The following is a 20,775-nucleotide window of genomic DNA, read 5'->3' on the forward strand; positions in this document are numbered from 1 at the left end:
TCCAATAAGTAGAACTTCTCCTCGCAGAAGCGAGAATTGAACAGGATCCCCAATATTATTATAATTCTCTACTTCGGCTTATTTGTAAAAATATTCATTTGTTGCTTTTATTTTATTCCAGACATTTTTACAATATTTTATCATGCTAAATGCACTAAATAAAAGTATTATAAATTATGTTAGTTTTAAAAAACTCGCCTGAGCCTTATGGAGCCCAATGGACTCTCTGTCAAATGCGAATTATTACTCTACTTTACATGTAGGTGTATTGTTCTATTCAAGCTCAAAACATATCATAACAACAGTAATAGGCGTATAACAACAATAATAGGCGTATAAACTATATACAAACAACTAACAAACAAAAACAAAACAAATGAAACATTGAACCAGCGTTAATATATCATTTAAGATATATTTAAAGTTTTCCTGTGGCTCAGTGGTTGGAGTATGGCGCTAGAAACTCAAGGTTATGGGTTCGATCCCAGGGATTGCAGATACTCAGAAACAAATGTGTAGTATGATGCAATGTAAGTCGCTTTGGATAAAATCATCTGCCAAATGCATAAATGTAAATTTAATTCAAGTGGAAAAAATGCCCTTACAACACATTGCAATTCCCCATTATAAAAAGTATAAATATTATACATTAAGCACAACGTTTTACATTGCTGGAAGAAGAAACACAATCCAAATAGCATTTCAAGTCTTTACAGAAAATGATAAATAAATGTTTAACAAATACTACGCATTACTCAAATGCATAATGGATGAAATCGTTACATCCATTTATATGTATGGTTACGTCACAACTACGCGTCACAAAACGTAATTCGTCATTTTTAAGTGGGCGGGACGAACTCTATGATTGGTGCAGATATTTCAAAATCATTCCTCCCGCTCACGAGTGTGGGCTCCTGATTGGTCGTTGAGTCTTTCCTTTGTAGTCACAGGTCGCATCCGGTTCGTGCGTCGAGTCGACTGAGATACAAAAAGGAGAAAGCGAAAATTTTCACAAGGAGCCGCAACACCTATACATTAAATTAGGTTTTTAATTATTGATTTTACGTGTAACATTGTTTTAGTTTATATTAACATCTTAATAATAAGTTTGAGCCTCTAAGGTTGTATATAGCAACAATCGCAAAGCAGTTTTGGATGGTTTGGATTTTATTTCTCGGGATTAAGTACAGTTTTATTGGGATAATCTGCCCAGGTTTCATCTGATCGCATGTGCTAAAGACCGTCTGCGCCTAAGTGTAATATATTTTAGCAGTAGCGGCAATTGTGTGTTTGTTGGGTTGGTGATGGCCACATCGGCCTTATATGCCTGTACCAAGTGCAATCAGCGGTTCCCGTTCGAGGAGTTGTCGCAGGGCCAGCAGCTCTGCAAGGTGAGTCCACACATGTACACACTCTTTATGACTGAATACGTTTCACCAGTCGTTGACAAAAGTCAGAAGTGTGTATGTTCGCCAGGCGTTAATGCTCGGGAAAAAAATCTTGAAATGTATATGTATGAGCTGCAAAACCATACATACATTACGTTCCGGGTAAACCACTACAGATATGTTGTTAAACCTGCCTAGATAGATCGGTCGTTAGGTTTAAAATGCGGTACACTTCCAGTCATGCATTCAATTGCCACATTACAGATTCACACACTAAGATGTAGTGCCCTTGTTTGTTTGCAGAATACACATCTGGACGCTTTATAAGCCTTAAGTGATCGTTGGTTGTTTTTTCTCCTCACAGGAATGTCGAATCGCGCACCCTATCGTGAAATGCACCTACTGTAGGTCAGAGTTTCAGCAGGAGAGGTAAGAGAGAGACAAACAACACAACAGTCGTTTAACATCATATTTGTGTTTATAAAAGTTCTTTCTTTTCTTCCAGCAAAACCAACACTATTTGTAAAAAATGTGCACAGAATGTAAAACAATTTGGAACGGTAAGTTTAGGTGCCCAATGTGCTGTGTATAGTATATGAATATGAATATGAAGAGATGTATGAGTTAACATGTTCTCTTTCTTTTAGCCGAAGCCATGTCAGTACTGTAACATCATTGCCGCATTCATTGGGACCAAATGTCAGCGCTGCACCAACTCTGAGAAGAAGTATGGCCCTCCACAGACCTGCGAACAGTGCAAGCAGCAGTGTGCCTTTGATAGGAAGGACGAAGGAAGGAGAAAGGTAACGCTCACAAATCATAAATGCACATTGTTGCTCAGACGTGGTTCTGCATTACTCATACACACCCTGGCTGTGATCCGTCACACTGCATGTGTGTGAAGTGATTCACTGCTTTCTGACGGATCAGATAGTCAGTGTCTAAGATGAATATTCAATAGTCAATTTAGAAGTACTTTCACGACACTCAGACATTCAATGATGATCAAGACGCACGTGTCGATTCTTTCTGCAGGTGGATGGGAAGCTCTTGTGTTGGCTCTGCACACTGTCATATCGTCGCGTTCTACAAAAAACAAAAGAGCAGCGTAAAGGCCTTGGCTCCTCCCACTCCAACTCTTCTCTCAGTGAGAAGGAACATCAGAGACACCATCATCATCATCATCATCAACACCACCACAGACATGGAAGTTCACATCACAAGTATGTAAACGTTCAGTCACAGTAATGTCTAATTGGGGGTGTCATGTAAGGTCTCATTTAAAATGTACACAAAAGTCATCACTGATGTGTGTGTGTGTGTTACAGAATAAGTGGTACTTTAAGTCCAGAACAGGATCAGGGATTGTGGAAGCAGAGGTGAGATGCCTCTCTATTTTACACGTGCACACATTGCACACACGTGTTTGTTAAATCTGTGAGACAGGGTTGTGGTGGATCGACATTAATTTGGTTCTCATCTCTTGTATAGCATTCAGAAAGAAACACCAAAGAAAAAACCTAAACTAGAGACGAAGCCATCAAACGGAGACAGGTAATTACATCTTGCTGTAATCGTCTTAACCTTTCTGTCTCTGTCCATCCATAACAGATAGACTGACATTCTTTCCATGCTAACCAGGTTTTTGTTCGTATTCCATTCCAGTAGTTCAATCACTCAGTCAATGGATTCTGGAGGCACGGATAATTTCATCTTGATTAGCCAGCTAAAAGAGGAAGTGATGTCATTGAAACGCTTACTCCAGCAAAGAGACCAGACCATCCTGGAGAGAGACCGAAAGGTAAAGTGTGTTTGTGGTCCAGACATTCAGATTGCAGAGGAGCAGGAAATTACACAGCGTTTGACAGATCCATGAACTGTTTAAATGAAAAACAAGTAGAATATTCTGTCCCTCTGATCTCCATCCTGCTGTCTATGATCACCCACCACATCACAGTCCAGTTTTCTGCTGGCCACTAGAAGATGCAAAATTGTAGTTTGAAAGTTAAAGGGATTGTCGATAGATGCCATCTCTTCGTATTGCTCTTTGCACATTTTGTTTTGGACTTAAGTGAAATAATTGACTAAGAATGTTTTATCAATTTTGTTCGCTTTTTGCAGCTGACTGAACTAAAGGCAGATTTTCAATATCAGGAGTCAAATATGCGAGTAAAGATGAACAATATGGAGAAAGCACACAAAGAGGCAATGGAACAGCAACAGGTCAGTTATACCCATGACACCATACTCATTACACATGTCAAACACTTGATCAATGCACATATTCTTATTAAAATTGGCACACAAAATTGTAAGTATAAATTGTAAGAGTAAAGCTAGAGTAATGCTGTACTGCTTACGTATTAGTTAGCTCATTGTCTCATCTGTGTTTGATAATTGTCTATCGTTCAGCAAAACATAATGTTAACTGACTGTGGGTTTGTGTGTGTCTCAGGCAAAGAACAGGGAGCTGATGAAACAGGTTGCTGCACTTTCGAAAGGCAAGAAGTTTGACCGCAGCAGCGGTTCACTTCTCTTGCCATAGCAATGACCATACACCATAATAACGGCCCCGTTTCCCAGTGTGTCATTAATGTGAGGAAGCTTCACCCTCCATTGCTCACAGGTTCTCTGTGTGTTATTCTAATGATGTCACATATGCAAAATCACATTTTTTCTTTGGCTGATTTTAGCAGTCACATACTTTTACAAAACAGAAATACTGAACTCATACAGAGCCATTTCAAGAGCTCTGGCTGAACCCAGCCTCGGATCTCGTATGCAAAATGTTTCAGAACTTCTGAAAACTGTGCGAAAGGATGTGGAAGAGCTCTTGACAAATATTTGGAAATACTATGAATTGATAAGACATACTGAACTTTTTTTATACTCCATTCTTCTGTCTTTCTCTCTCATTTTCTCTCTCTCTCTCTCGCTCGCTCGCTCGCTCATGGAAAGACTATAACTGCATGTCTTACTGCCTGGTCAACTGTGTGGTTTTGTATATTAACTGATGACTCCGTTTTGTTTGGCTTCGTATAAGTGATATTACAGAGATGAATTCTGCAGACCCATATGAGATGCTGCTCTTAATGAGTGAGACTTTCTTATCTGTCTCCCCTCCCACCCTGAGCATTCTCATCTTTTTACGGTCAGACACTTTTGTACTTTTTCTTTCTGCGACACAGACGTTTCAGGAGTATTAAAGATAGTAAAATCCTCTGTTTGTCTTTGTGTGTTTCTGAATGTTTCTGAATCTCTATTCATAGATGCTTTATAAGACCAGCATGGTATTGGCCAAGTACTATAACTTTAAATTGCAGATGAAGAGAGATTTTGTTCTTCATAAAAGCATAAAATATATAATGTACACAGATTTGCCGGTGCCAGTTGTTCCCAGTTGCTGCAGTAGTTTTAAATATATTTACACCATTACAATGTTATGGTCTCCAACGGAGTCATGTGTATCATGGTCAAATGTGTAATGGCTTAAAATTTAAATCTCCAATGCATTCTGTGGATATGCACATCAGATATCGCTGTGGTTTTCAACCTTTTCGATTTTAAGACCCCCACATTGTAACAAATAATATTCCAAGGTCCACCACTCACAATTACCACCCCATAAAAACTATGTCGACCTCTTAACTAGCATGATGCATGCAGAAATAGCTTGAAATATCTTTATCCTTTTTAGGTTATTTGAATCCATATTTTGTCTTATTTTAAATAATTTTAAGTCATTTTTTAACCCCATTTTTTAACACAAAGGAAGATATTTGGATGAATGTTAGCAACTGATACCATTGACTACCATAGTAGAAAAACATATTGTGTTTTTTAGCTTGTTCTGTTAAACAAAAGAAGATATTTTGAAGAATTTAGCAAAACAAACAGTTCTGGGGCACCTTTGACTACCCCAGAAATATCAGTTGCGAATATTCTTCTAAATATCTTTCTTTGAAAATAAATGTATACGTGTTTGGAACTACCTGAGGGTAAGTAGTTCATGACAGAGTTTTCATTTTTTGGTGGACTATCCTTTTAAGAAACACTGCTTGAGATAAGCTTTCTAAATAAAATTGCTTAACATTTGAGTAAAATTCTTCACTGTATTTGCATATTTCATAATAAAACAAATTCTGGACTTGGAATTGAAAGTCATGTGCCTTTTAAATAGACTTTAGTTCACATCACGGTCATATATTTGCTCTTTTTGATTTACCATGGAATTGTATGCGTGTTCTGGAAGGATTTTTTGTCCCGCAGCAGCCGCCGTAGCATCCACATTCACGTGACATCGTGTGTGCATGCCGCGGTGGCTGTTGCGATACTTGTCTAAAAGCAGCCGTGGCTGTAACAGCCAACATAAATATATAAAGCTGGTTTTTACGGTTTAGTTTTTGCATTTAGTGTGGTGAGTTTGTATAGTGTCGTTGTTATATTGGCATTATAAGGTGAGATTTCGATCATCTTGCTGCAGGTGAGTTTATGATAACACAACGACATGCTACAGCTAACTATAGAGGCATTTTCAATATATAACATTACAAATAATAAAATAGGTTTATACAGATCATTATACAATTCATTGAGCGTAACAAATCAGACGTGTGCACCGTCCTTTTGAAATAATGTTCATAACAATGACGTTTTTGTATTACATTTTGTACCTCGATGTGTTCAGTTCGGTTTGCTGTTTTATTTGTATATATGTTGTTATGTGAAAAAAGTATTACTGCATTGTTACTAAAGTAACTAATTTAAGTTAAAGTGAAGTAGCTGTAAAGTTGTTCTGGCAAAAGCAAGATGGCAGAATAAAAATATAATTTAAATTCCTCTATGGTCTGATGTTTAATATTCACAGACAAAAATGCAGAAGCAAGATTTAGTTGATCCTTGTTTGGATTTGTGTTTGTATTTTCAGTAAATGCAAGGTATAGTTTAAAAACAGTCATTTGTGAAGACTATTACAGCTAAGATTTAAAGTATGTTTTATAATGTATTTGTTTCAGATAACTGAAGATGACCACAGCAGCAAGGCCAACATTTGAGCCTGCCCGGGGAGGGCGAGGTAAAGGAGAAGGTGATCTGAGTGCTTTATCCAAACAGTACTCTAGCAGAGATCTGCCAGGACACACCAAGATCAAATACAGGTAAACATCATCTTATTCTACAAAACTGAGTTCAGCAGTTCAGTGTTATATAATTAAAAGTGATTGCAGATGATGGCAGTCCAGAGTATGTTCAATACAGATTTTTGGTCCAAGATGGATTCAGCTCTAACTCTCCTCCCTAGTTTTGTGTTGTTCATTTTATTCAAAATAACAGTAGAATACTTATATACTGTAAATTGTGGTTGGTTCCTTACAGAGCTACTGTATGGTTTCAGAAGACTAAAGTTAGTTTATGAGTTGTGTATGTGTGTATTACTTTTAGTGCCTTGTGTTTTTTTATTTATTTGAAAAAACAAAATATGGATTTGGAACAATATTGGGGTGTTGAATAATGACAGAATTTTCAATTTGGGGAGAAATATCTCTTGAAATTCTTTAAGTGAATGCTGAAATGTGTCTTGCTCCAGACAGCCCACCCAGGATGCTCCAGAGGAGGTGAGAGCTCGTGATTTCAGACGTGAGCTGGAGGAAAGAGAGAGAACTGTTGTGAAGAGCAGAGACAGAGGAGCAAGAGGTAAAAGAACATGTGTTGTTATTGCCTTTTTACTTCTTTTTGTCTGTTGGAACAAGGAATTTGTTTAAAAACGGTGGATATTTTTGTCCTTTAGAACACACAACCTCTTCGTCTTCCTCATCTTCATCCTCCTCAAAGCGGCCACGTCTGGATCAGATTCCTGCTGCCAACCTCGATGCCGATGATCCCCTTACTGATGTACGCACAAAAAAAAAAACATTTTTTAAATGTATACCTTATTATTTAATTGCTGAAATCTGTGTGTTTTGGTGTAGGAGGATGAAGACTCAGACTCAGGTTCTGACAGTGATGATGACACCGCTGCCCTGCTGGCTGAACTAGAGAAGATCAAGAAAGAGAGAGCTGAGGAACAGGAGAGGAAGGTGAATCTCACTGATCAGTATTGGCAGATTAAATCAATTAACAGGGCTGAGATGTATATTTACATTACATTTATGCATTTTGCAGACGCTTTTATCCAAAGCGACTTACATTGCAATATACTATACATTGTATCGTGCAATCCCCTGGAATCGAACCCATGACCTTGGCATTGCTAGCGCCATGATCTGACCACTGAGCCACATGTTAGAGCATAGCACTAGCAATGTCCATAACGTGTGATGTTATGGACGTGAGTCATTACTGTGTATGTTTGGTTTGTGTCTGTCAATTAGGAAAGGGAACAGAAGGCAGAGGAGGAGAGGATACGTATGGAGAACATTCTGAGTGGAAATCCACTGCTTAATCTGGCAGGCCAGCAACCACCGCCACAGATACAGAACACATTCAGTGTAAAAAGAAGGTAATTTATAAAAAATATTCAGCAACACAAATTATTTATTGTTTTGTGTCTTCTCTTTAAAGTTGCCTTTAAATTCTCGACACACTGAGTATCTATAAAACTCTTTACTCTGAAACCTAAATCTAGCTTTTTGTTCTAGTGAGAATAAAGCAAGGCAAGTTTATTTACAAGCAAAGCAGTATTTGTTGAATGGGAGCTTTTGAAACGTGACCAGTTATTATAGCAGGTTGTTTTATGAATGGAAAAAATAAGTTTTTTTAAACCGTTAAGAAGTTTTTTCATGATGGAAAAACACCTTGTCATTCATGTGCAATAATGTAAGATTACAACCCATTAGACTAGATATTAGTTGCTTTGTAACAAACTACAGCTTCGGAAACAATTAAGATTTTTAAACTTTAATGCACAGTACAGCCCACCTAATAATAAACACTTCACTGCCTTCCAGAATTTTATTACAGTGTAATTACAATAATACAGGTGTACTGTAAATGTACAGATATTAACTAATTTAATAAGGTCTGCTTAGTAGGTGTAACTACATATTAACACATTTGCATTTTGTCATCATTTGCTTTTAATGTACAGTAACTGTTGCATTGTATAGAATCCATAAGAATATATGGTTTTCATTCAATCTACAAAATCCAATGTTCTTGGTGCGAGATCAAGTGTGTCTACAAAAACTGAGGCAATAACGTTAAATCTTGTAGCGTTAAACCTTCAGTGGAAAATGTGTCAATTTTGCAGGTGGGACGATGATGTTGTGTTTAAGAACTGCGCTAAAGGAGTGGATGAATCCCGTAAAGAGAAACGCTTCATTAACGACACACTGCGTTCTGAATTCCACAAGAAATTCATGGAGAAATATGTTAAATGAGGCGTTCTGTTATAGAATGCTTCAACAATTTTTATGTCTTGGCTTTATGTCTTGGTTGTTTTTTTTTTTCATTTTAAAATATCCTTTTCTTATGTGATGTCATTTAGTATTTGGAGTGTAATAGAAGTGTACTTTGAATAACAGTGTCCAAAATAAAAAATATTCCTGTGAATGCATTTTATTGGTTTCAAAATGATTTTCATAACATATGAAACCCGTGCGTTATTTTCATGTTTTTCTTGTGAAAATGCGAAATGTTATTTGGGTTAGTCTTGTTTAAGCTAATTAGAAATTTTTAAGTTCTGTTTCCTTTATGTTCTGTGCAGTTTTCCCTGCTCTTATTGTTCTCGGTCAGAACTGTGCTGCGATTTAAAAATCACTGAAGCAGATCTGACCTGAGAAAAACCAGTCTGACCCGCGTCCTTTCACGGGGGACTCTTTGTTCTCTTTGTGTCAGCAGTTTGTTCTTTCTATATTCAGCACTCATTATTTTCTCTCTTCAATTCAGTTTTAAACAGGTCGTCTCAAAGTAGCCTACCTAAACCCCCAGAAAGCAAGTAAAAGATGTTGATTTGTCTCTTGAAGGGACAGTTCACGCAAAAATGTAAATTCTCACCCTCAAGTTGTTCCAAATAAATTTCTTTGTTCTGATGAACACAGAAAAATGTTTGGAAGAATGCTTTTAAACAAACAGTTCTTGGCCACCATTGACTAAGGACATTTTTTAATAAATGTATTTGTTCTGTTGAACAAGAGTGAACTGGCTCTTAAACTTAAGAGTTAAACCTGCTGCTGATCTCCCATCTGTGCTTTTCTGTTTGACCTCAATGCGTTTTACTGTAATTCTCAAAATACATTTAGCGGAACAGTGGTAATCTGTTAACCTTTTGTTCAGAATTAGTATTCTCTTTCAGTTAGTAAGAGTAAACCAGCCGTGAAGGATCTGTTTAGATGTACTGATATAAAATGGTCATGAAGAATTTGGGGGATGGTGACCAATGCATTAGAGGTTCCGTGTACCTTCATTTGACCCTATATCTGATCAAAATTAGTGAGCAAAACATGAGTCACATTTCCAGGTCAGGATTGTTCTATATGAACTGTTTGACCTATGATCAACATCTTCAATTACTATTTGCATGGCTTTGGAATGCGTCTTGTGCAACGGTAATGTCATTTAACACATTGGGGTGTTGGACTAATAGTACGTAGTGTTCTTTTAAGTCTGAGGAAATTCTCAACTGTGACGTGTTTGATTGTGTAAGTTGGCCAAAGGAAAAAATGCACGTATATGAGGCACCTCCAGATTTTCTCTCTACAAACTCAGACGTAACCTCAGAACTTCCTCATCGTCTCTGTCTTCTGATTGGCTGAAGACTAGCGGGTGGGCTTAAATTTGTCTTACAGGAACTATGACTGTTCAAAAGACCTCCAATCAGCCAAGAGAACCTAAGAGTGAGACAGAGAAGGAGAGAGAGAGAAAAAAGGGAAGCCACAACCTCCAGTTTGGCTGTCTGTCTGAAGAAGGAAAAGAATTGCAACAGTTTGTATTTGTAGGTAAGATTTCGATACACTTTACATTTTTCACTTAAGTTTGATTGAACAAGGATAGTTTTAATGTTGGATGTTTAGAGTAGTATTAAACTGTATGTATTGTGAGTATTTATGTTGTAAAACACATTTATGAAACTAAGGGGAAGTTTTTAGCTTTTGATTGTAAAAAAGTGTACAATACATGTTTTTTTCAGAATAAAAGAATATAGACATGATCATAAAATTTTAGCCTTTATTGAGTTAATTATGAATGACAAAAGCTCCCTATGCATTGTATGTGGTTGAGGTTAAAACATAGTACTAATTTATTATTAATGAATGAATTAATATAACGCTCTTTTATTAAACGTGTTCATTGTGCTTACTACTAAATGCATACTGCAGCCGGTGTTGCGATTCCAAACAAAAACTAACATTGAATAAAACAGCTTCAATACTTAACTGCAATCTATCCACAGTTGTTGTTTTGAAGTTACTGGTGGTGACACAAAAGCAACTTCTGAACTTGTCCGAAAGGTTTTGATCTTCTGTTTTTCATTGAAGACTGCTGTATTATGCTAGAACACTAAAATTACACAGTATTGGTTTTGAGTTTGTGTGTCTGTGTTTGACAGTTTTTCCAGATGTTTAAGTGGGTCATCTCACTTCCTGAACACGCTGCTCAAATCCCTCCAAACTGTTGACATCACAGAGTATTTCTTCTAAAAAATGTTGCTGTAACCTGTACTGTTTTTTTATGGATTGAGGGGTCTTACTGTTTGTGTCAGCAAAATGCTAAGTGGTTTAGGTGATGCGGAGTGATGTTTCTAAAGACTTCTTTGGGTATAATGTACTGTATATAAGGGAAACTGTGGTGACCAATACGGAAACAGAGGCTTGGTCTTAGTGAACACGAAAGAAAGAGCTGGTAAATGTAAATATATTCGGCACATGGAGAACACATACACTGCATTGCTTATAAAGCTCCACTTTGAGCTGGTTAAAGAGCAAAAAATAACAATTCTGTCATCATTTACTCCCCCTCATGTCATTCCGAGCCTGTATGGCTTTCTTTTTTCTGCAGAACACAAAAGAAGATATTTTAAAGAACACTCCATTGACTTCCATTATTTAGAAACACAACCACTGAGACATTTCTCAAAATATCTTCTTTTGTATTCCATAGAAGACAGCCATATACAGGTTTTGCACAACATGAATGTGAATAAATGATGACAGAATTGTTATTTTTGGGTACACTATCACTTTAAAGTTGGTTACCAACACCTGTGACCAATGACTGTGTAATACCTTTTCAAACACGTACAATGCATGTTGCAACTTAATATACCACAGAAACAAGGCCGTTCCACTGACATTTTGTTGTCATTGTTTGTGTATGATTCAGGTTCTGCCACTTTCAATACAAGTTACATTTACGCATTAGGCAAACAGTTTTATTCCAATGTATTCAAGCCAAGGTATATGTGTTGCTTCTGCTATGGCATCATGTCTATTTGTTCTTAATACATAATATATAAAAAAATACATTAAAATAATGTATAATGAACATGTGAAGTCACCATGACAGTGAAACAAACAAAATTGCTCGTAGATGACCACAGATCTGATTCCTTTTTTAAGGTTATCTTAGGAATTGATGAACGTTGATGGTTTGGCTGTCAGTGGTTTGATCTCCCACTTCCCTTTTTTTCTCCATATTTTCTCTCTTTCTGCTTTGGTTTATCAAACAACATCTAATCGGACAATCACATGAAACTGTTTTTTCTGTGTCCACTGATTCTCTGAGAGGGGTTAACAGTGTGATTCTGAGTGTAGAGCACAAAGAGACGATTGAAGGAGCTGATGTTCATATTAAAGTATGTTTTTGGTCTGTGTGTTGAATGTAGGGTCATGTTGCCCCTTTGTGAGAGAGCACGGAGTATAAGTGGGAGTCCAGAAGGGCCGTACCGGGCGATAGAAAGTGTGGATGCTCTTGTAGCGCAGGGATTTGAGGGCGATGACACGCTGGATAAGCTTTTTCTGCATGCGGTAAAGAGATTCAGTCATGCGCCCTGTCTGGGAACCAGAGAGGTTCTTAGTGAAGAAGAAGAAACACAGCCTAATGGGAAGATCTTTAAGAAGGTAAATATTCTTTCATTCACTGATTTATTCTTTTGGACTTTCTGTAAGTTAGCTGCATATAAAGTAATCAGAGATGAAAATGGCGTCAGTTGATATTGAATTCTTGATGTGTGTGCGTGTGTGTGCGTGTGCGTGTGTGTGTGTGTTTGTAGCTTGTCCTTGGCAACTACAGCTGGTTAACTTATGAAGACATCAACCAGGCAGTGGAAAAGTTTGGCAGTGGTCTGGCAGCTTTGGGTCAAAGGCCACGTAAAACTATCGCCATCTTTTGTGAGACACGAGCAGAATGGATGATCACAGCGCAGGCCTGCTTCAGACGCAACTACCCCTGTAATAAACACGCACATGCACAGAATTACCTCAAAAAACAAAGATGAACAGATTAAAGATGAACATTTTTGCTTTATGTGTGTGTTACAGTGGTAACGCTATATGCTTCTCTGGGAGAGGATGCTGTAGCGTACGGACTGAATCAATGTGGAGCCACTCACTTGATCACAAGCACAGAGCTGCTACAGACCAAACTGAAGGTACATAAACCCACAGATATGCGTGTGTGTTTATCGGCGTGACTCGATCAGTTATTCAAGATTCTGCTGATATGCAGGCCTTGCATTTTCAGTTTTAATATTTCTTGTTTCAGGGTACTTTGAGTGCAGTGTCTAGGTTGCAGCATATTATCTATGCAGGCAGTGGGGAAATATGTCATGCAGATTACCCACAGTCTCTCACCATCCACAGCGTGCAGGAAGTAATGGACCTTGGGGCAAAGCCAGAAAACTGTGAGTCAGTCTGGTTTCACACCAGACGTATAACTGAAATAGCATGTATATGTTTCACACCGATCTGTTGGGCTATATTCAGAAATGAATGATTTCTTGGTAAAACTGGTGACAATCAATAAAATGTTAATGCTGCAGTACATGCTGGGTAATAGAATAGCATCAAACTTAACAATGACGCCCAGCATGCATTGCGCTAATTTTACCACCACTGTTGAGGCTTGTAGGATGAGCATTGAAGTCTTAGAATTTTTTAAAGAACTTCTGCTCAAATCTTTACAACAGCATTTTACCACTACTTGCATTTTATAATACAAAGTAACACTATTTTCATTTGTTTCTTCCATTAACCCTTCCTTGATAAGTAATGCTTCTACTGAATAAAAATAAATGACTTTACATTGCGTTTCATTGCATTGCAATGCAATGCATTTCCCTGCTTGGTGTAACATCATGTATGTTTTGAACACTGCTTTACACAGGCAGTGAAAACTACTAGCTTGGTCTATAGTCCAAGGACCCAACCAAATAAAACATTGATGGTTCTAATGACTTGTTCAGTAAAACAAAATCAGCAACACTAAATACAACTAAAGCTTTACTAATCATATTCAAAGAAGTCAAGAGTTTAATTTAGTTACATGTAAAGATGTATTTTATTAACATATTTGATTGTGTATTTATTTGACATTAATCTGTGTGGCAGTAAGTCTACTACAGTCTTTTTTTCCTGTTCTTGTTCACTTCTTCAGTGGACTCTGATCATGAACAGCAGGTGTCATCACTAATGATCAATCATCACTTGTAAAGTGAACTCAACTCAATTGGTTACTTAACATTTCACACCAGAAAGTGTAGATTCAACACTGCTTCAGTGTAAGTTTGTACACCCGTGGGTGAGACTCATACACCAGCGGGTGTACATTTCACACCAGGGATTCTGCTGTGCAGTATTACCGATTTCTTTATTACTACATGGATTGTTTCTTATAGTAACATTCATTACAAAATTATGGTCAAGTAGGCAATTTAAGATAGTTATTAAATGTTGCCTATTGAAAACTATTACAAAATGAATCGCCAAGAAATGAATCGTCCAAATAGTAATTGCTCTTCACTGAACTCCAACACACTGCATCATAACTGAGGAACTGAATAGCATCTGATTCTCCTCCTCAGTAAGTGAAGACTATGAGAGGGCCGCTGCATCTGATCTCGCAGTGGTGATGTACACCAGTGGGTCTACGGGACGGCCAAAAGGAGTGAAGATGCTGCACAGTAATCTGATCGCAGGACTGGCGGGACAGTGCCAGCGGATACCGGGACTGGGGTGAGCGACTGTATAAGAAGACTACTATAGTTCCTATAATGCATTATTACATTAGGAAGAGTGATGGAGGTAAAAAGAAAGAACTGTGTGAGAATCGAAGGCATGTATACTGTATATGATTGTGTATAGTGTTGCTTTTTTCTAGACTTTTAGGCGAAATATCATCATTAAAAAAATGTGTTTGTGTGTTTAGTCCACAGGACACATATATTGCTTATCTCCCAGTGGCTCATGTGTTGGAGCTGACTGCAGAAATGGCTTGTGTGTCATCCGGCTGCAGGGTCGGATATTCCTCCCCAAACACACTCACAGACCAGGTAACACACATTCATGCACACCATTTTATTCTCTTTTATTTTTTGTATCTCTGTTTGACTTGTGTTCTTGTATGTTTCTGTGTGTGTGCAGTCCACTAAAATAAAGAAGGGTGGAGTGGGAGATTGCTCTGTACTTAAACCAACCCTGATCGCTGCAGTACCAGTAAGAAACTACAATATACCAAAAAAAAATGTTAAATATCGAAAAAGTTTTATTTTTGCTACTCTTTATTGAAATCATTTTTTTGTGTGTATGCCTTTGTAGGAAATCATGGATCGCATCCATAAGAGTGTAAATGGTAAACTGTCAGAAATGTCAGTGGTTCAGAGGACACTGTTTAAACTGGGATTCAACTATAAAATGCAGCAGGTGGTGCGAGGAGCTGATTCTCCGATGTGTAACATGTGAGTCCTGTTATACACTTGCATAATTACAGCTTGTATGGAATCTTAACAATCTTAATGTCTTGCTATTTTCCCTGACATAGCTTATGGATGTACAATAAAAATAGTGCTAATATAAATACAACTAACAATTGTCTAAAATAAGATGAAATTAAATAAAATATTAACCTGAAAAGACACCTACTTTCTCATTTGTTTTTGATGGAGGTGATGATGATGTCATCGTGTGTGTATTTCAGGTTGTTGTTCAAGCGTGTGAGTTCATTGCTGGGAGGTTGTGTGCGTCTTATGTTAAGTGGTGGTGCTCCACTATCTGCCTCCACTCAGAGATTCATGAACGTGTGTTTTTGTCCTGTCGCCGTGGGTTACGGCCTTACGGAAACATGTGGAGCAGGAACTATCTCAGCATGTTAGTAAACACAGACACACTCACGCAACAGCATTTTCCTGTATGTTAAAACGCTTGAATTCTCATGCCGGCGTGTTCAAGCATGTGTTTTTGTGTGTTTATAGTTTCTGATTACAGTACAGGACGAGTTGGCGCTCCTCTCGCTTGCTCTGAAATCAGGCTACGAGACTGGCCTGAGGGTAAGACACACACACACGCATGTGCAAACACTACTGCACTTAACTGTTTCTTCAGATTATTTGAAATTCCTATATTTTTTTTAGGTGGATACGCCAGTCAGGATGAGCCGCACCCACGAGGGGAGATTTTGATTGGTGGGCCGAATGTTGCCGTGGGATACTATGGGAATGAGGGGGAGGGAGAGAACGACAACTTTTGGGTAGATGAGGCAGGCCAGCGCTGGTTTTGTACTGGAGATGTTGGGGAAATTCATCCAGACGGTTGCCTGCAGATTGTCGGTGAGATGTGAATTGTGAAACCAGCTGCTGTTGAGACATCTGAGATGAAACGCTGTTCCTTTAAAATCTTTTCACCTCCGGTTCTCAGATCGCAAAAAGGACCTGGTGAAGCTGCAGGCGGGTGAATATGTGTCTTTGGGGAAGGTTGAAGCCACCATAAAGAACAGCCCCCTGATTGATAACATCTGCGTCTATGCCAGCAGGTATATCAGAATCTCTATGTTAACACAATGTTCTACAACTATAGATTGACCTACATAACACTAGTTATGTAAGGTTTAGGAGGAACTTGCTCATGTAATCTAATAATCATCTACCAGAGTGTACAAGCTACAAGCACCTGCCCAACCCCACCTATTTACCTTAGGTGTCTTATTTTATATAACCTCCTCCATATCCTTTACCACTTGAAGATTACATTAGCATGTGAAAAGAAATTAACTTTAATTGTGTTTACGACCACTTATGACTCGCCACTCACAAAATGAGATGTTTATGAAAATATGTGTCATCTGAATAGACTAATAGTGCTCTACTGTAATTTAAAATTTAATCCCTGTTCATGGTGGAAAGAATGGGACTATGATCTCTGTTAAACTAAATTTTATGGCTTATGAACCTTTTAAAATGGTTTGACAAACATGTTTTTTGTCCTGTATTAAAAAATTATATTTCTTGGAAGCTGGAGTGGGGTATTTAAAAAGGCTTTCTTTTATTTGATAGTTAACCTGACAAGTCAAATATAGTCACCAGCTTGCTGTACTGTTGGTTGTAGTTGGCTGGTTGTAGATTTCCTTCTAGGCATGTGTCGATGATCCGTTTTTATCATATCATGGTATCTGATAGGACTTTACCGTGGTATGCAGTATTATCACTGTTTTAAACATTTAAGAAACTAAATGAACATTTAATTTATCCACAAATAAATTTGATTTATAATTATATATATTCAATCGAGGAATGATTTATAGACAGCTGAAAATGCAAAGTGGATTTATAGACTTTGTGATTGAACGTTTACTGATAAAATATAAATTAAATCTATAGGGGATAGTTATCTTAAAATTAAACGCAATAATTAAATAAACAACTATATGGCGTTTATTACATGGCTCTCTGAATTAAATTACTCCAAATGGTCAATCACCCCATCTATAGTTCAATATATTCACTGTTGTTAACAGCATCACCGTTTCATATAAATGCAAGTGGCTCTTAAAGTGATAGTTCACCCAAAAATGAAAATTCTGTCATGAATTACTCACCCTCAAGTTGTTCCAAACCTGTATCATTTTTTTTGTTTGAACACCAAGAAAGATATTTGGAAGAATGTTACCAACTGAGATTTCTGGGGCACCATTGACAAAGTAGAATTTTTTTGTTCTGTTCAAATCAAAACACGTGTGCCGTGGTGAGTGAAAAGCTTGGGAGCAGAATACAACTGACACATTTAACAAATAACATACACGTTTAACAAATAACATTACACACATTTAGACATTTTACAAATAACAGGATACTTTCATATACAGTATATACACTAAAATAAAACAATAATATACAAAATATACAACATTATACACATAATCCACAATGCACAGAGTGGTTGTTGATGTAATGGTTGGTAAATAGATGTTGTCAGAGTATTATTGTGTTAAAGTGCAGTGCATGCTACATTGAAGTCCAGTTGGTAAAATTGTGGTGGTGGAGTTAAAGTGCATGGTGAATGGTATAGACAGAGAGGTGTGCTGTGCGAGTGTCAGTTCTGAGTGTTCAGCAGCCTGATAGTCTGAGGGAAAAAGCTGTCCCTCAGTCAGCTTGTGCGTGATCGAATACTGCGTAACCGTCTGCCTGAGGGGAGCAGAGAGAACAGACCTTGATGATTCTCCGGGCTTTCCTCATGCACCGCCTGGTGTAGATGTCCTGGAGGGAGAGAAGCTCACCTCCTACGGTGTAGCGGGCAGTTCGCACTACCCTTTGTAGATCTCTTCTATTTCTGCTGTTGCTGTTGCTGTTTCCATACCAGGCAGTGATGCAGCCCGACAGGATGCTTTCCACAGTGCAGGTGTAGAATGAGTGGAGGATGTGGGGACTCATTCCAAATTTCCTCAGGGGCCTTTTTCAGCACTGCATCTGTGTGAGCAGCCCATGCGAGGTCTTCAGAGATGTGGACTCCCTAGAAACTTAAAGCTGCTGACCCGCTCCACTGGTGTCCCGTCGAAGATGATGGGGGTGTGTTCTCTCTTCTGTCTCCTGAAATCCACCACCAACTCCTTGGATTTGTTGGTGTTGAGTGAGGCACCAGCGTGTCAGAGCATGCACCTCTTCTCTGTAGGCCGTTGTCAGTGATCAGGCCTACCACCGTCGTGTCATCGGCGAATTTGACGATGACATTGGAGCTGTGTGTGGCTGTACAGTCATGTGTGTACAGGGAGTACAGGAGTGGGCTGAGAACGCAGCCCTGAGGAGTACCAGTGTTGAGGACCAGCGGAGATGAGGTAATGTTACCAGATTCGTTTAGGCCCAGAGTCTGGAGTTTCATAACAAGCCTAGCAGGCACTATGGTGTTGAATGCAGAGCTGTAATCCACAAATAGCATTCTCGCATAGGTGTTCTTACTGTCCAGATGGGAGAGAGCAGTGTGTAGGGTGAAAGCAATAGCATCATCAGTGCAGCGGTTGCTCCTGTATGCAAACTGCAGAGGGTCAAGTGAGGCAGGCAGACAACAAACAGTTCTGGGCACATTTGACAACCATTTTAATGGTAGTCAATAGTGTCCCAGAAATGTCCGTTGCTAACATTCTTCCAAATATCTTTCTTTGTGTTCAACCAAAGAAAAACATTTTGACTTGTTTGGAACAACTTGAGGTTCAGTAATTCATCGCAGAATTTTTGGTTATTTTCTCTTAGTGATCAGAACTACGTGATCAGCTTCGTGGTGCCCAATCAGAAGCAACTGACTGAGCTGGCCAAAAAGAATGGGATTGAAGGCGAGTGGGCGGAGCTTTGTAACCACAAGATGATGGAAGAGGAAGTGCTCAAAGTCATCAAACAAATTGCAGTTACAAGTAAGTCTTTGCTATTTTTATTTTCTACAACCTACTTGTGTTATGCACGTGAAAATATTTTTGCTTTGAGTGAGTGGGCTGCAGAGATCTGCTGTTAAGAGTTTTTTGAAGAGTGTTTAGATGGATGTTCTCAAATAGTACAGTCATCTGAGGGTTATGTTGGGGTTAAGTTTTTGTAAACTGCAGACATCTGTGTGCGTGCTTAGTTGTAAAACGTCAACGGCTTTCATGTTTGTGTATTTATCTGTGTATATAAATACTGTTTTGTGTGTTTGTTACTGTAGATAAACTGGAGAGGTTTGAGGTTCCGCAGAAGATCCGTTTAAGTTCAGAGGTTTGGACTCCAGAAACAGGTCTGGTGACGGATGCCTTCAAACTAAAGAGAAAAGATTTGAAGCAACATTATATAAATGACATTGAGAGGTTATATGGGGCTAAATAATACACATGCAACACATATGTGCTGAATTTCAATTGGCATGGTATTTTTTTCCAGAATAGAACGTACCACATCATGGCATGTTACCCATCACCCCTTGTGGTGCTTAGGGATATGCTGAGGTATCATGTTGTCTCAAGACACAATTTGTATGCGTTACCGTCCTAATGCATAGGTACTTTCCAGATAAAGTGTGTCTATTGGAATTCAGACTTATAAACAGATCTAATACCTGCTGATCTCAGTAGAAACACCATTCTGCCCCCTGATGGATGTATATGGTCATTACTTCCTCTGTGTGTACGTATTAGACAATTTGAGGAACTTTCCACATAGAAAGCTTTGTATAATGAAATTTAAGTATGTGCTGTTTTTATTTTTTGTAACAGTGCCTCAATGCAAATGTTTTGAGTGTTTTATGAATTGTGCAACCATTACTTGAAACTTGTTTTTGAAATCTATTTGGTATGTCACTATGTCGATTGTTGTTGATGTGATTTGCACAGATACTGTATCCTATTTCTCGTGGTAACTCGCACTATGCACCATCGCTCAAAAATGCAGAAATATAACTGGGAAGTGTGTAAACTGCAGAACATAATCTGGGATTTTATATTTACATAAATACGATTATTAAAGTGTCATTCTAAAAATTGGATTGTGTATACTATTGCCATGAAAGGGAGGAAGGCTTTTATGTTGTCTTCATGCATTTCATCTTTAGATCATGTGCACATGCACGGGTGAGATTAATAAGTGACCTCATATCACCACGTGTTTGATATCAAATTGAAAAGTCGTATTTTTGCTACAATATTTACCTTTTGGCTGGACAAAAATAGATGTTACTACACAAAATATAACATACAGTATCTATCAGGAATACTTGACCCTGGTGGGCACTTTTTCATGAGTTCAATGGTCCATTATCATCAACTTGATGAGAAAACAAGCATAAACTCTCCCGGCCATGTGTACTGTATGTACAGCACGAACAATAGAATTTGAATAGAGAAGTCAAATTGAATTTATTTCAGCATTGATTATTTCTTGTTTTTTAAATTTTGTACACTTTTGTTATGCTTCCTGTGTTAATAAAAAATCATTTTAATTCCAAGCAGT

At 38.1% G+C, this 20,775-nt stretch overlaps 3 protein-coding genes across 5 annotated transcripts; all 3 read left to right on the forward strand.

Moving 5' to 3' along the window:
- The first annotated feature begins 953 nt into the window (after positions 1-953).
- Positions 954-4,613, forward strand: fam76b (family with sequence similarity 76 member B). Of its 2 annotated transcripts, none has more exons than XM_057361590.1 (10): positions 954-1,394; positions 1,756-1,820; positions 1,897-1,951; positions 2,039-2,194; positions 2,427-2,614; positions 2,720-2,770; positions 2,883-2,945; positions 3,033-3,192; positions 3,513-3,614; positions 3,847-4,613. In XM_057361590.1, the coding sequence occupies exons 1-10, from the start codon at positions 1,308-1,310 to the stop codon at positions 3,934-3,936; spliced, it is 1,017 nt and encodes a 338-aa protein (XP_057217573.1). In that variant the 5' UTR covers positions 954-1,307; the 3' UTR covers positions 3,937-4,613. The 2 variants fall into 2 exon arrangements, with proteins under 2 accessions (XP_057217573.1, XP_057217582.1); XM_057361599.1 differs by having other exon boundaries at positions 3,057-3,192.
- Positions 4,614-5,671: 1,058 nt separating this feature from the next.
- Positions 5,672-8,937, forward strand: cwc15 (CWC15 spliceosome associated protein homolog). The gene is made up of 7 exons (XM_057319401.1): positions 5,672-5,874; positions 6,407-6,547; positions 6,976-7,082; positions 7,177-7,280; positions 7,358-7,465; positions 7,760-7,887; positions 8,638-8,937. Exons 2-7 carry the CDS (start codon positions 6,417-6,419, stop codon positions 8,765-8,767), a joined length of 708 nt encoding a protein of 235 aa, XP_057175384.1. The 5' UTR covers positions 5,672-5,874; positions 6,407-6,416; the 3' UTR covers positions 8,768-8,937.
- A 1,252-nt stretch (positions 8,938-10,189) lies between these two features.
- Positions 10,190-20,770, forward strand: acsl4b (acyl-CoA synthetase long chain family member 4b). Of its 2 annotated transcripts, none has more exons than XM_057319110.1 (15): positions 10,190-10,320; positions 12,211-12,445; positions 12,598-12,775; positions 12,866-12,975; positions 13,089-13,227; positions 14,407-14,557; positions 14,751-14,874; positions 14,966-15,037; positions 15,140-15,279; positions 15,519-15,688; positions 15,793-15,867; positions 15,952-16,146; positions 16,235-16,349; positions 19,057-19,214; positions 19,499-20,770. In XM_057319110.1, exons 2-15 carry the CDS (start codon positions 12,215-12,217, stop codon positions 19,654-19,656), a joined length of 2,016 nt encoding a protein of 671 aa, XP_057175093.1. In that variant the 5' UTR covers positions 10,190-10,320; positions 12,211-12,214; the 3' UTR covers positions 19,657-20,770. The 2 variants fall into 2 exon arrangements, with proteins under 2 accessions (XP_057175093.1, XP_057175084.1); XM_057319101.1 differs by having other exon boundaries at positions 10,192-10,324.
- Positions 20,771-20,775: the final 5 nt, after the last annotated feature.

This window comes from Triplophysa rosa, linkage group LG2 (genome assembly GCF_024868665.1).
Source record: "Triplophysa rosa linkage group LG2, Trosa_1v2, whole genome shotgun sequence".
NCBI lineage: Eukaryota > Metazoa > Chordata > Actinopteri > Cypriniformes > Nemacheilidae > Triplophysa > Triplophysa rosa.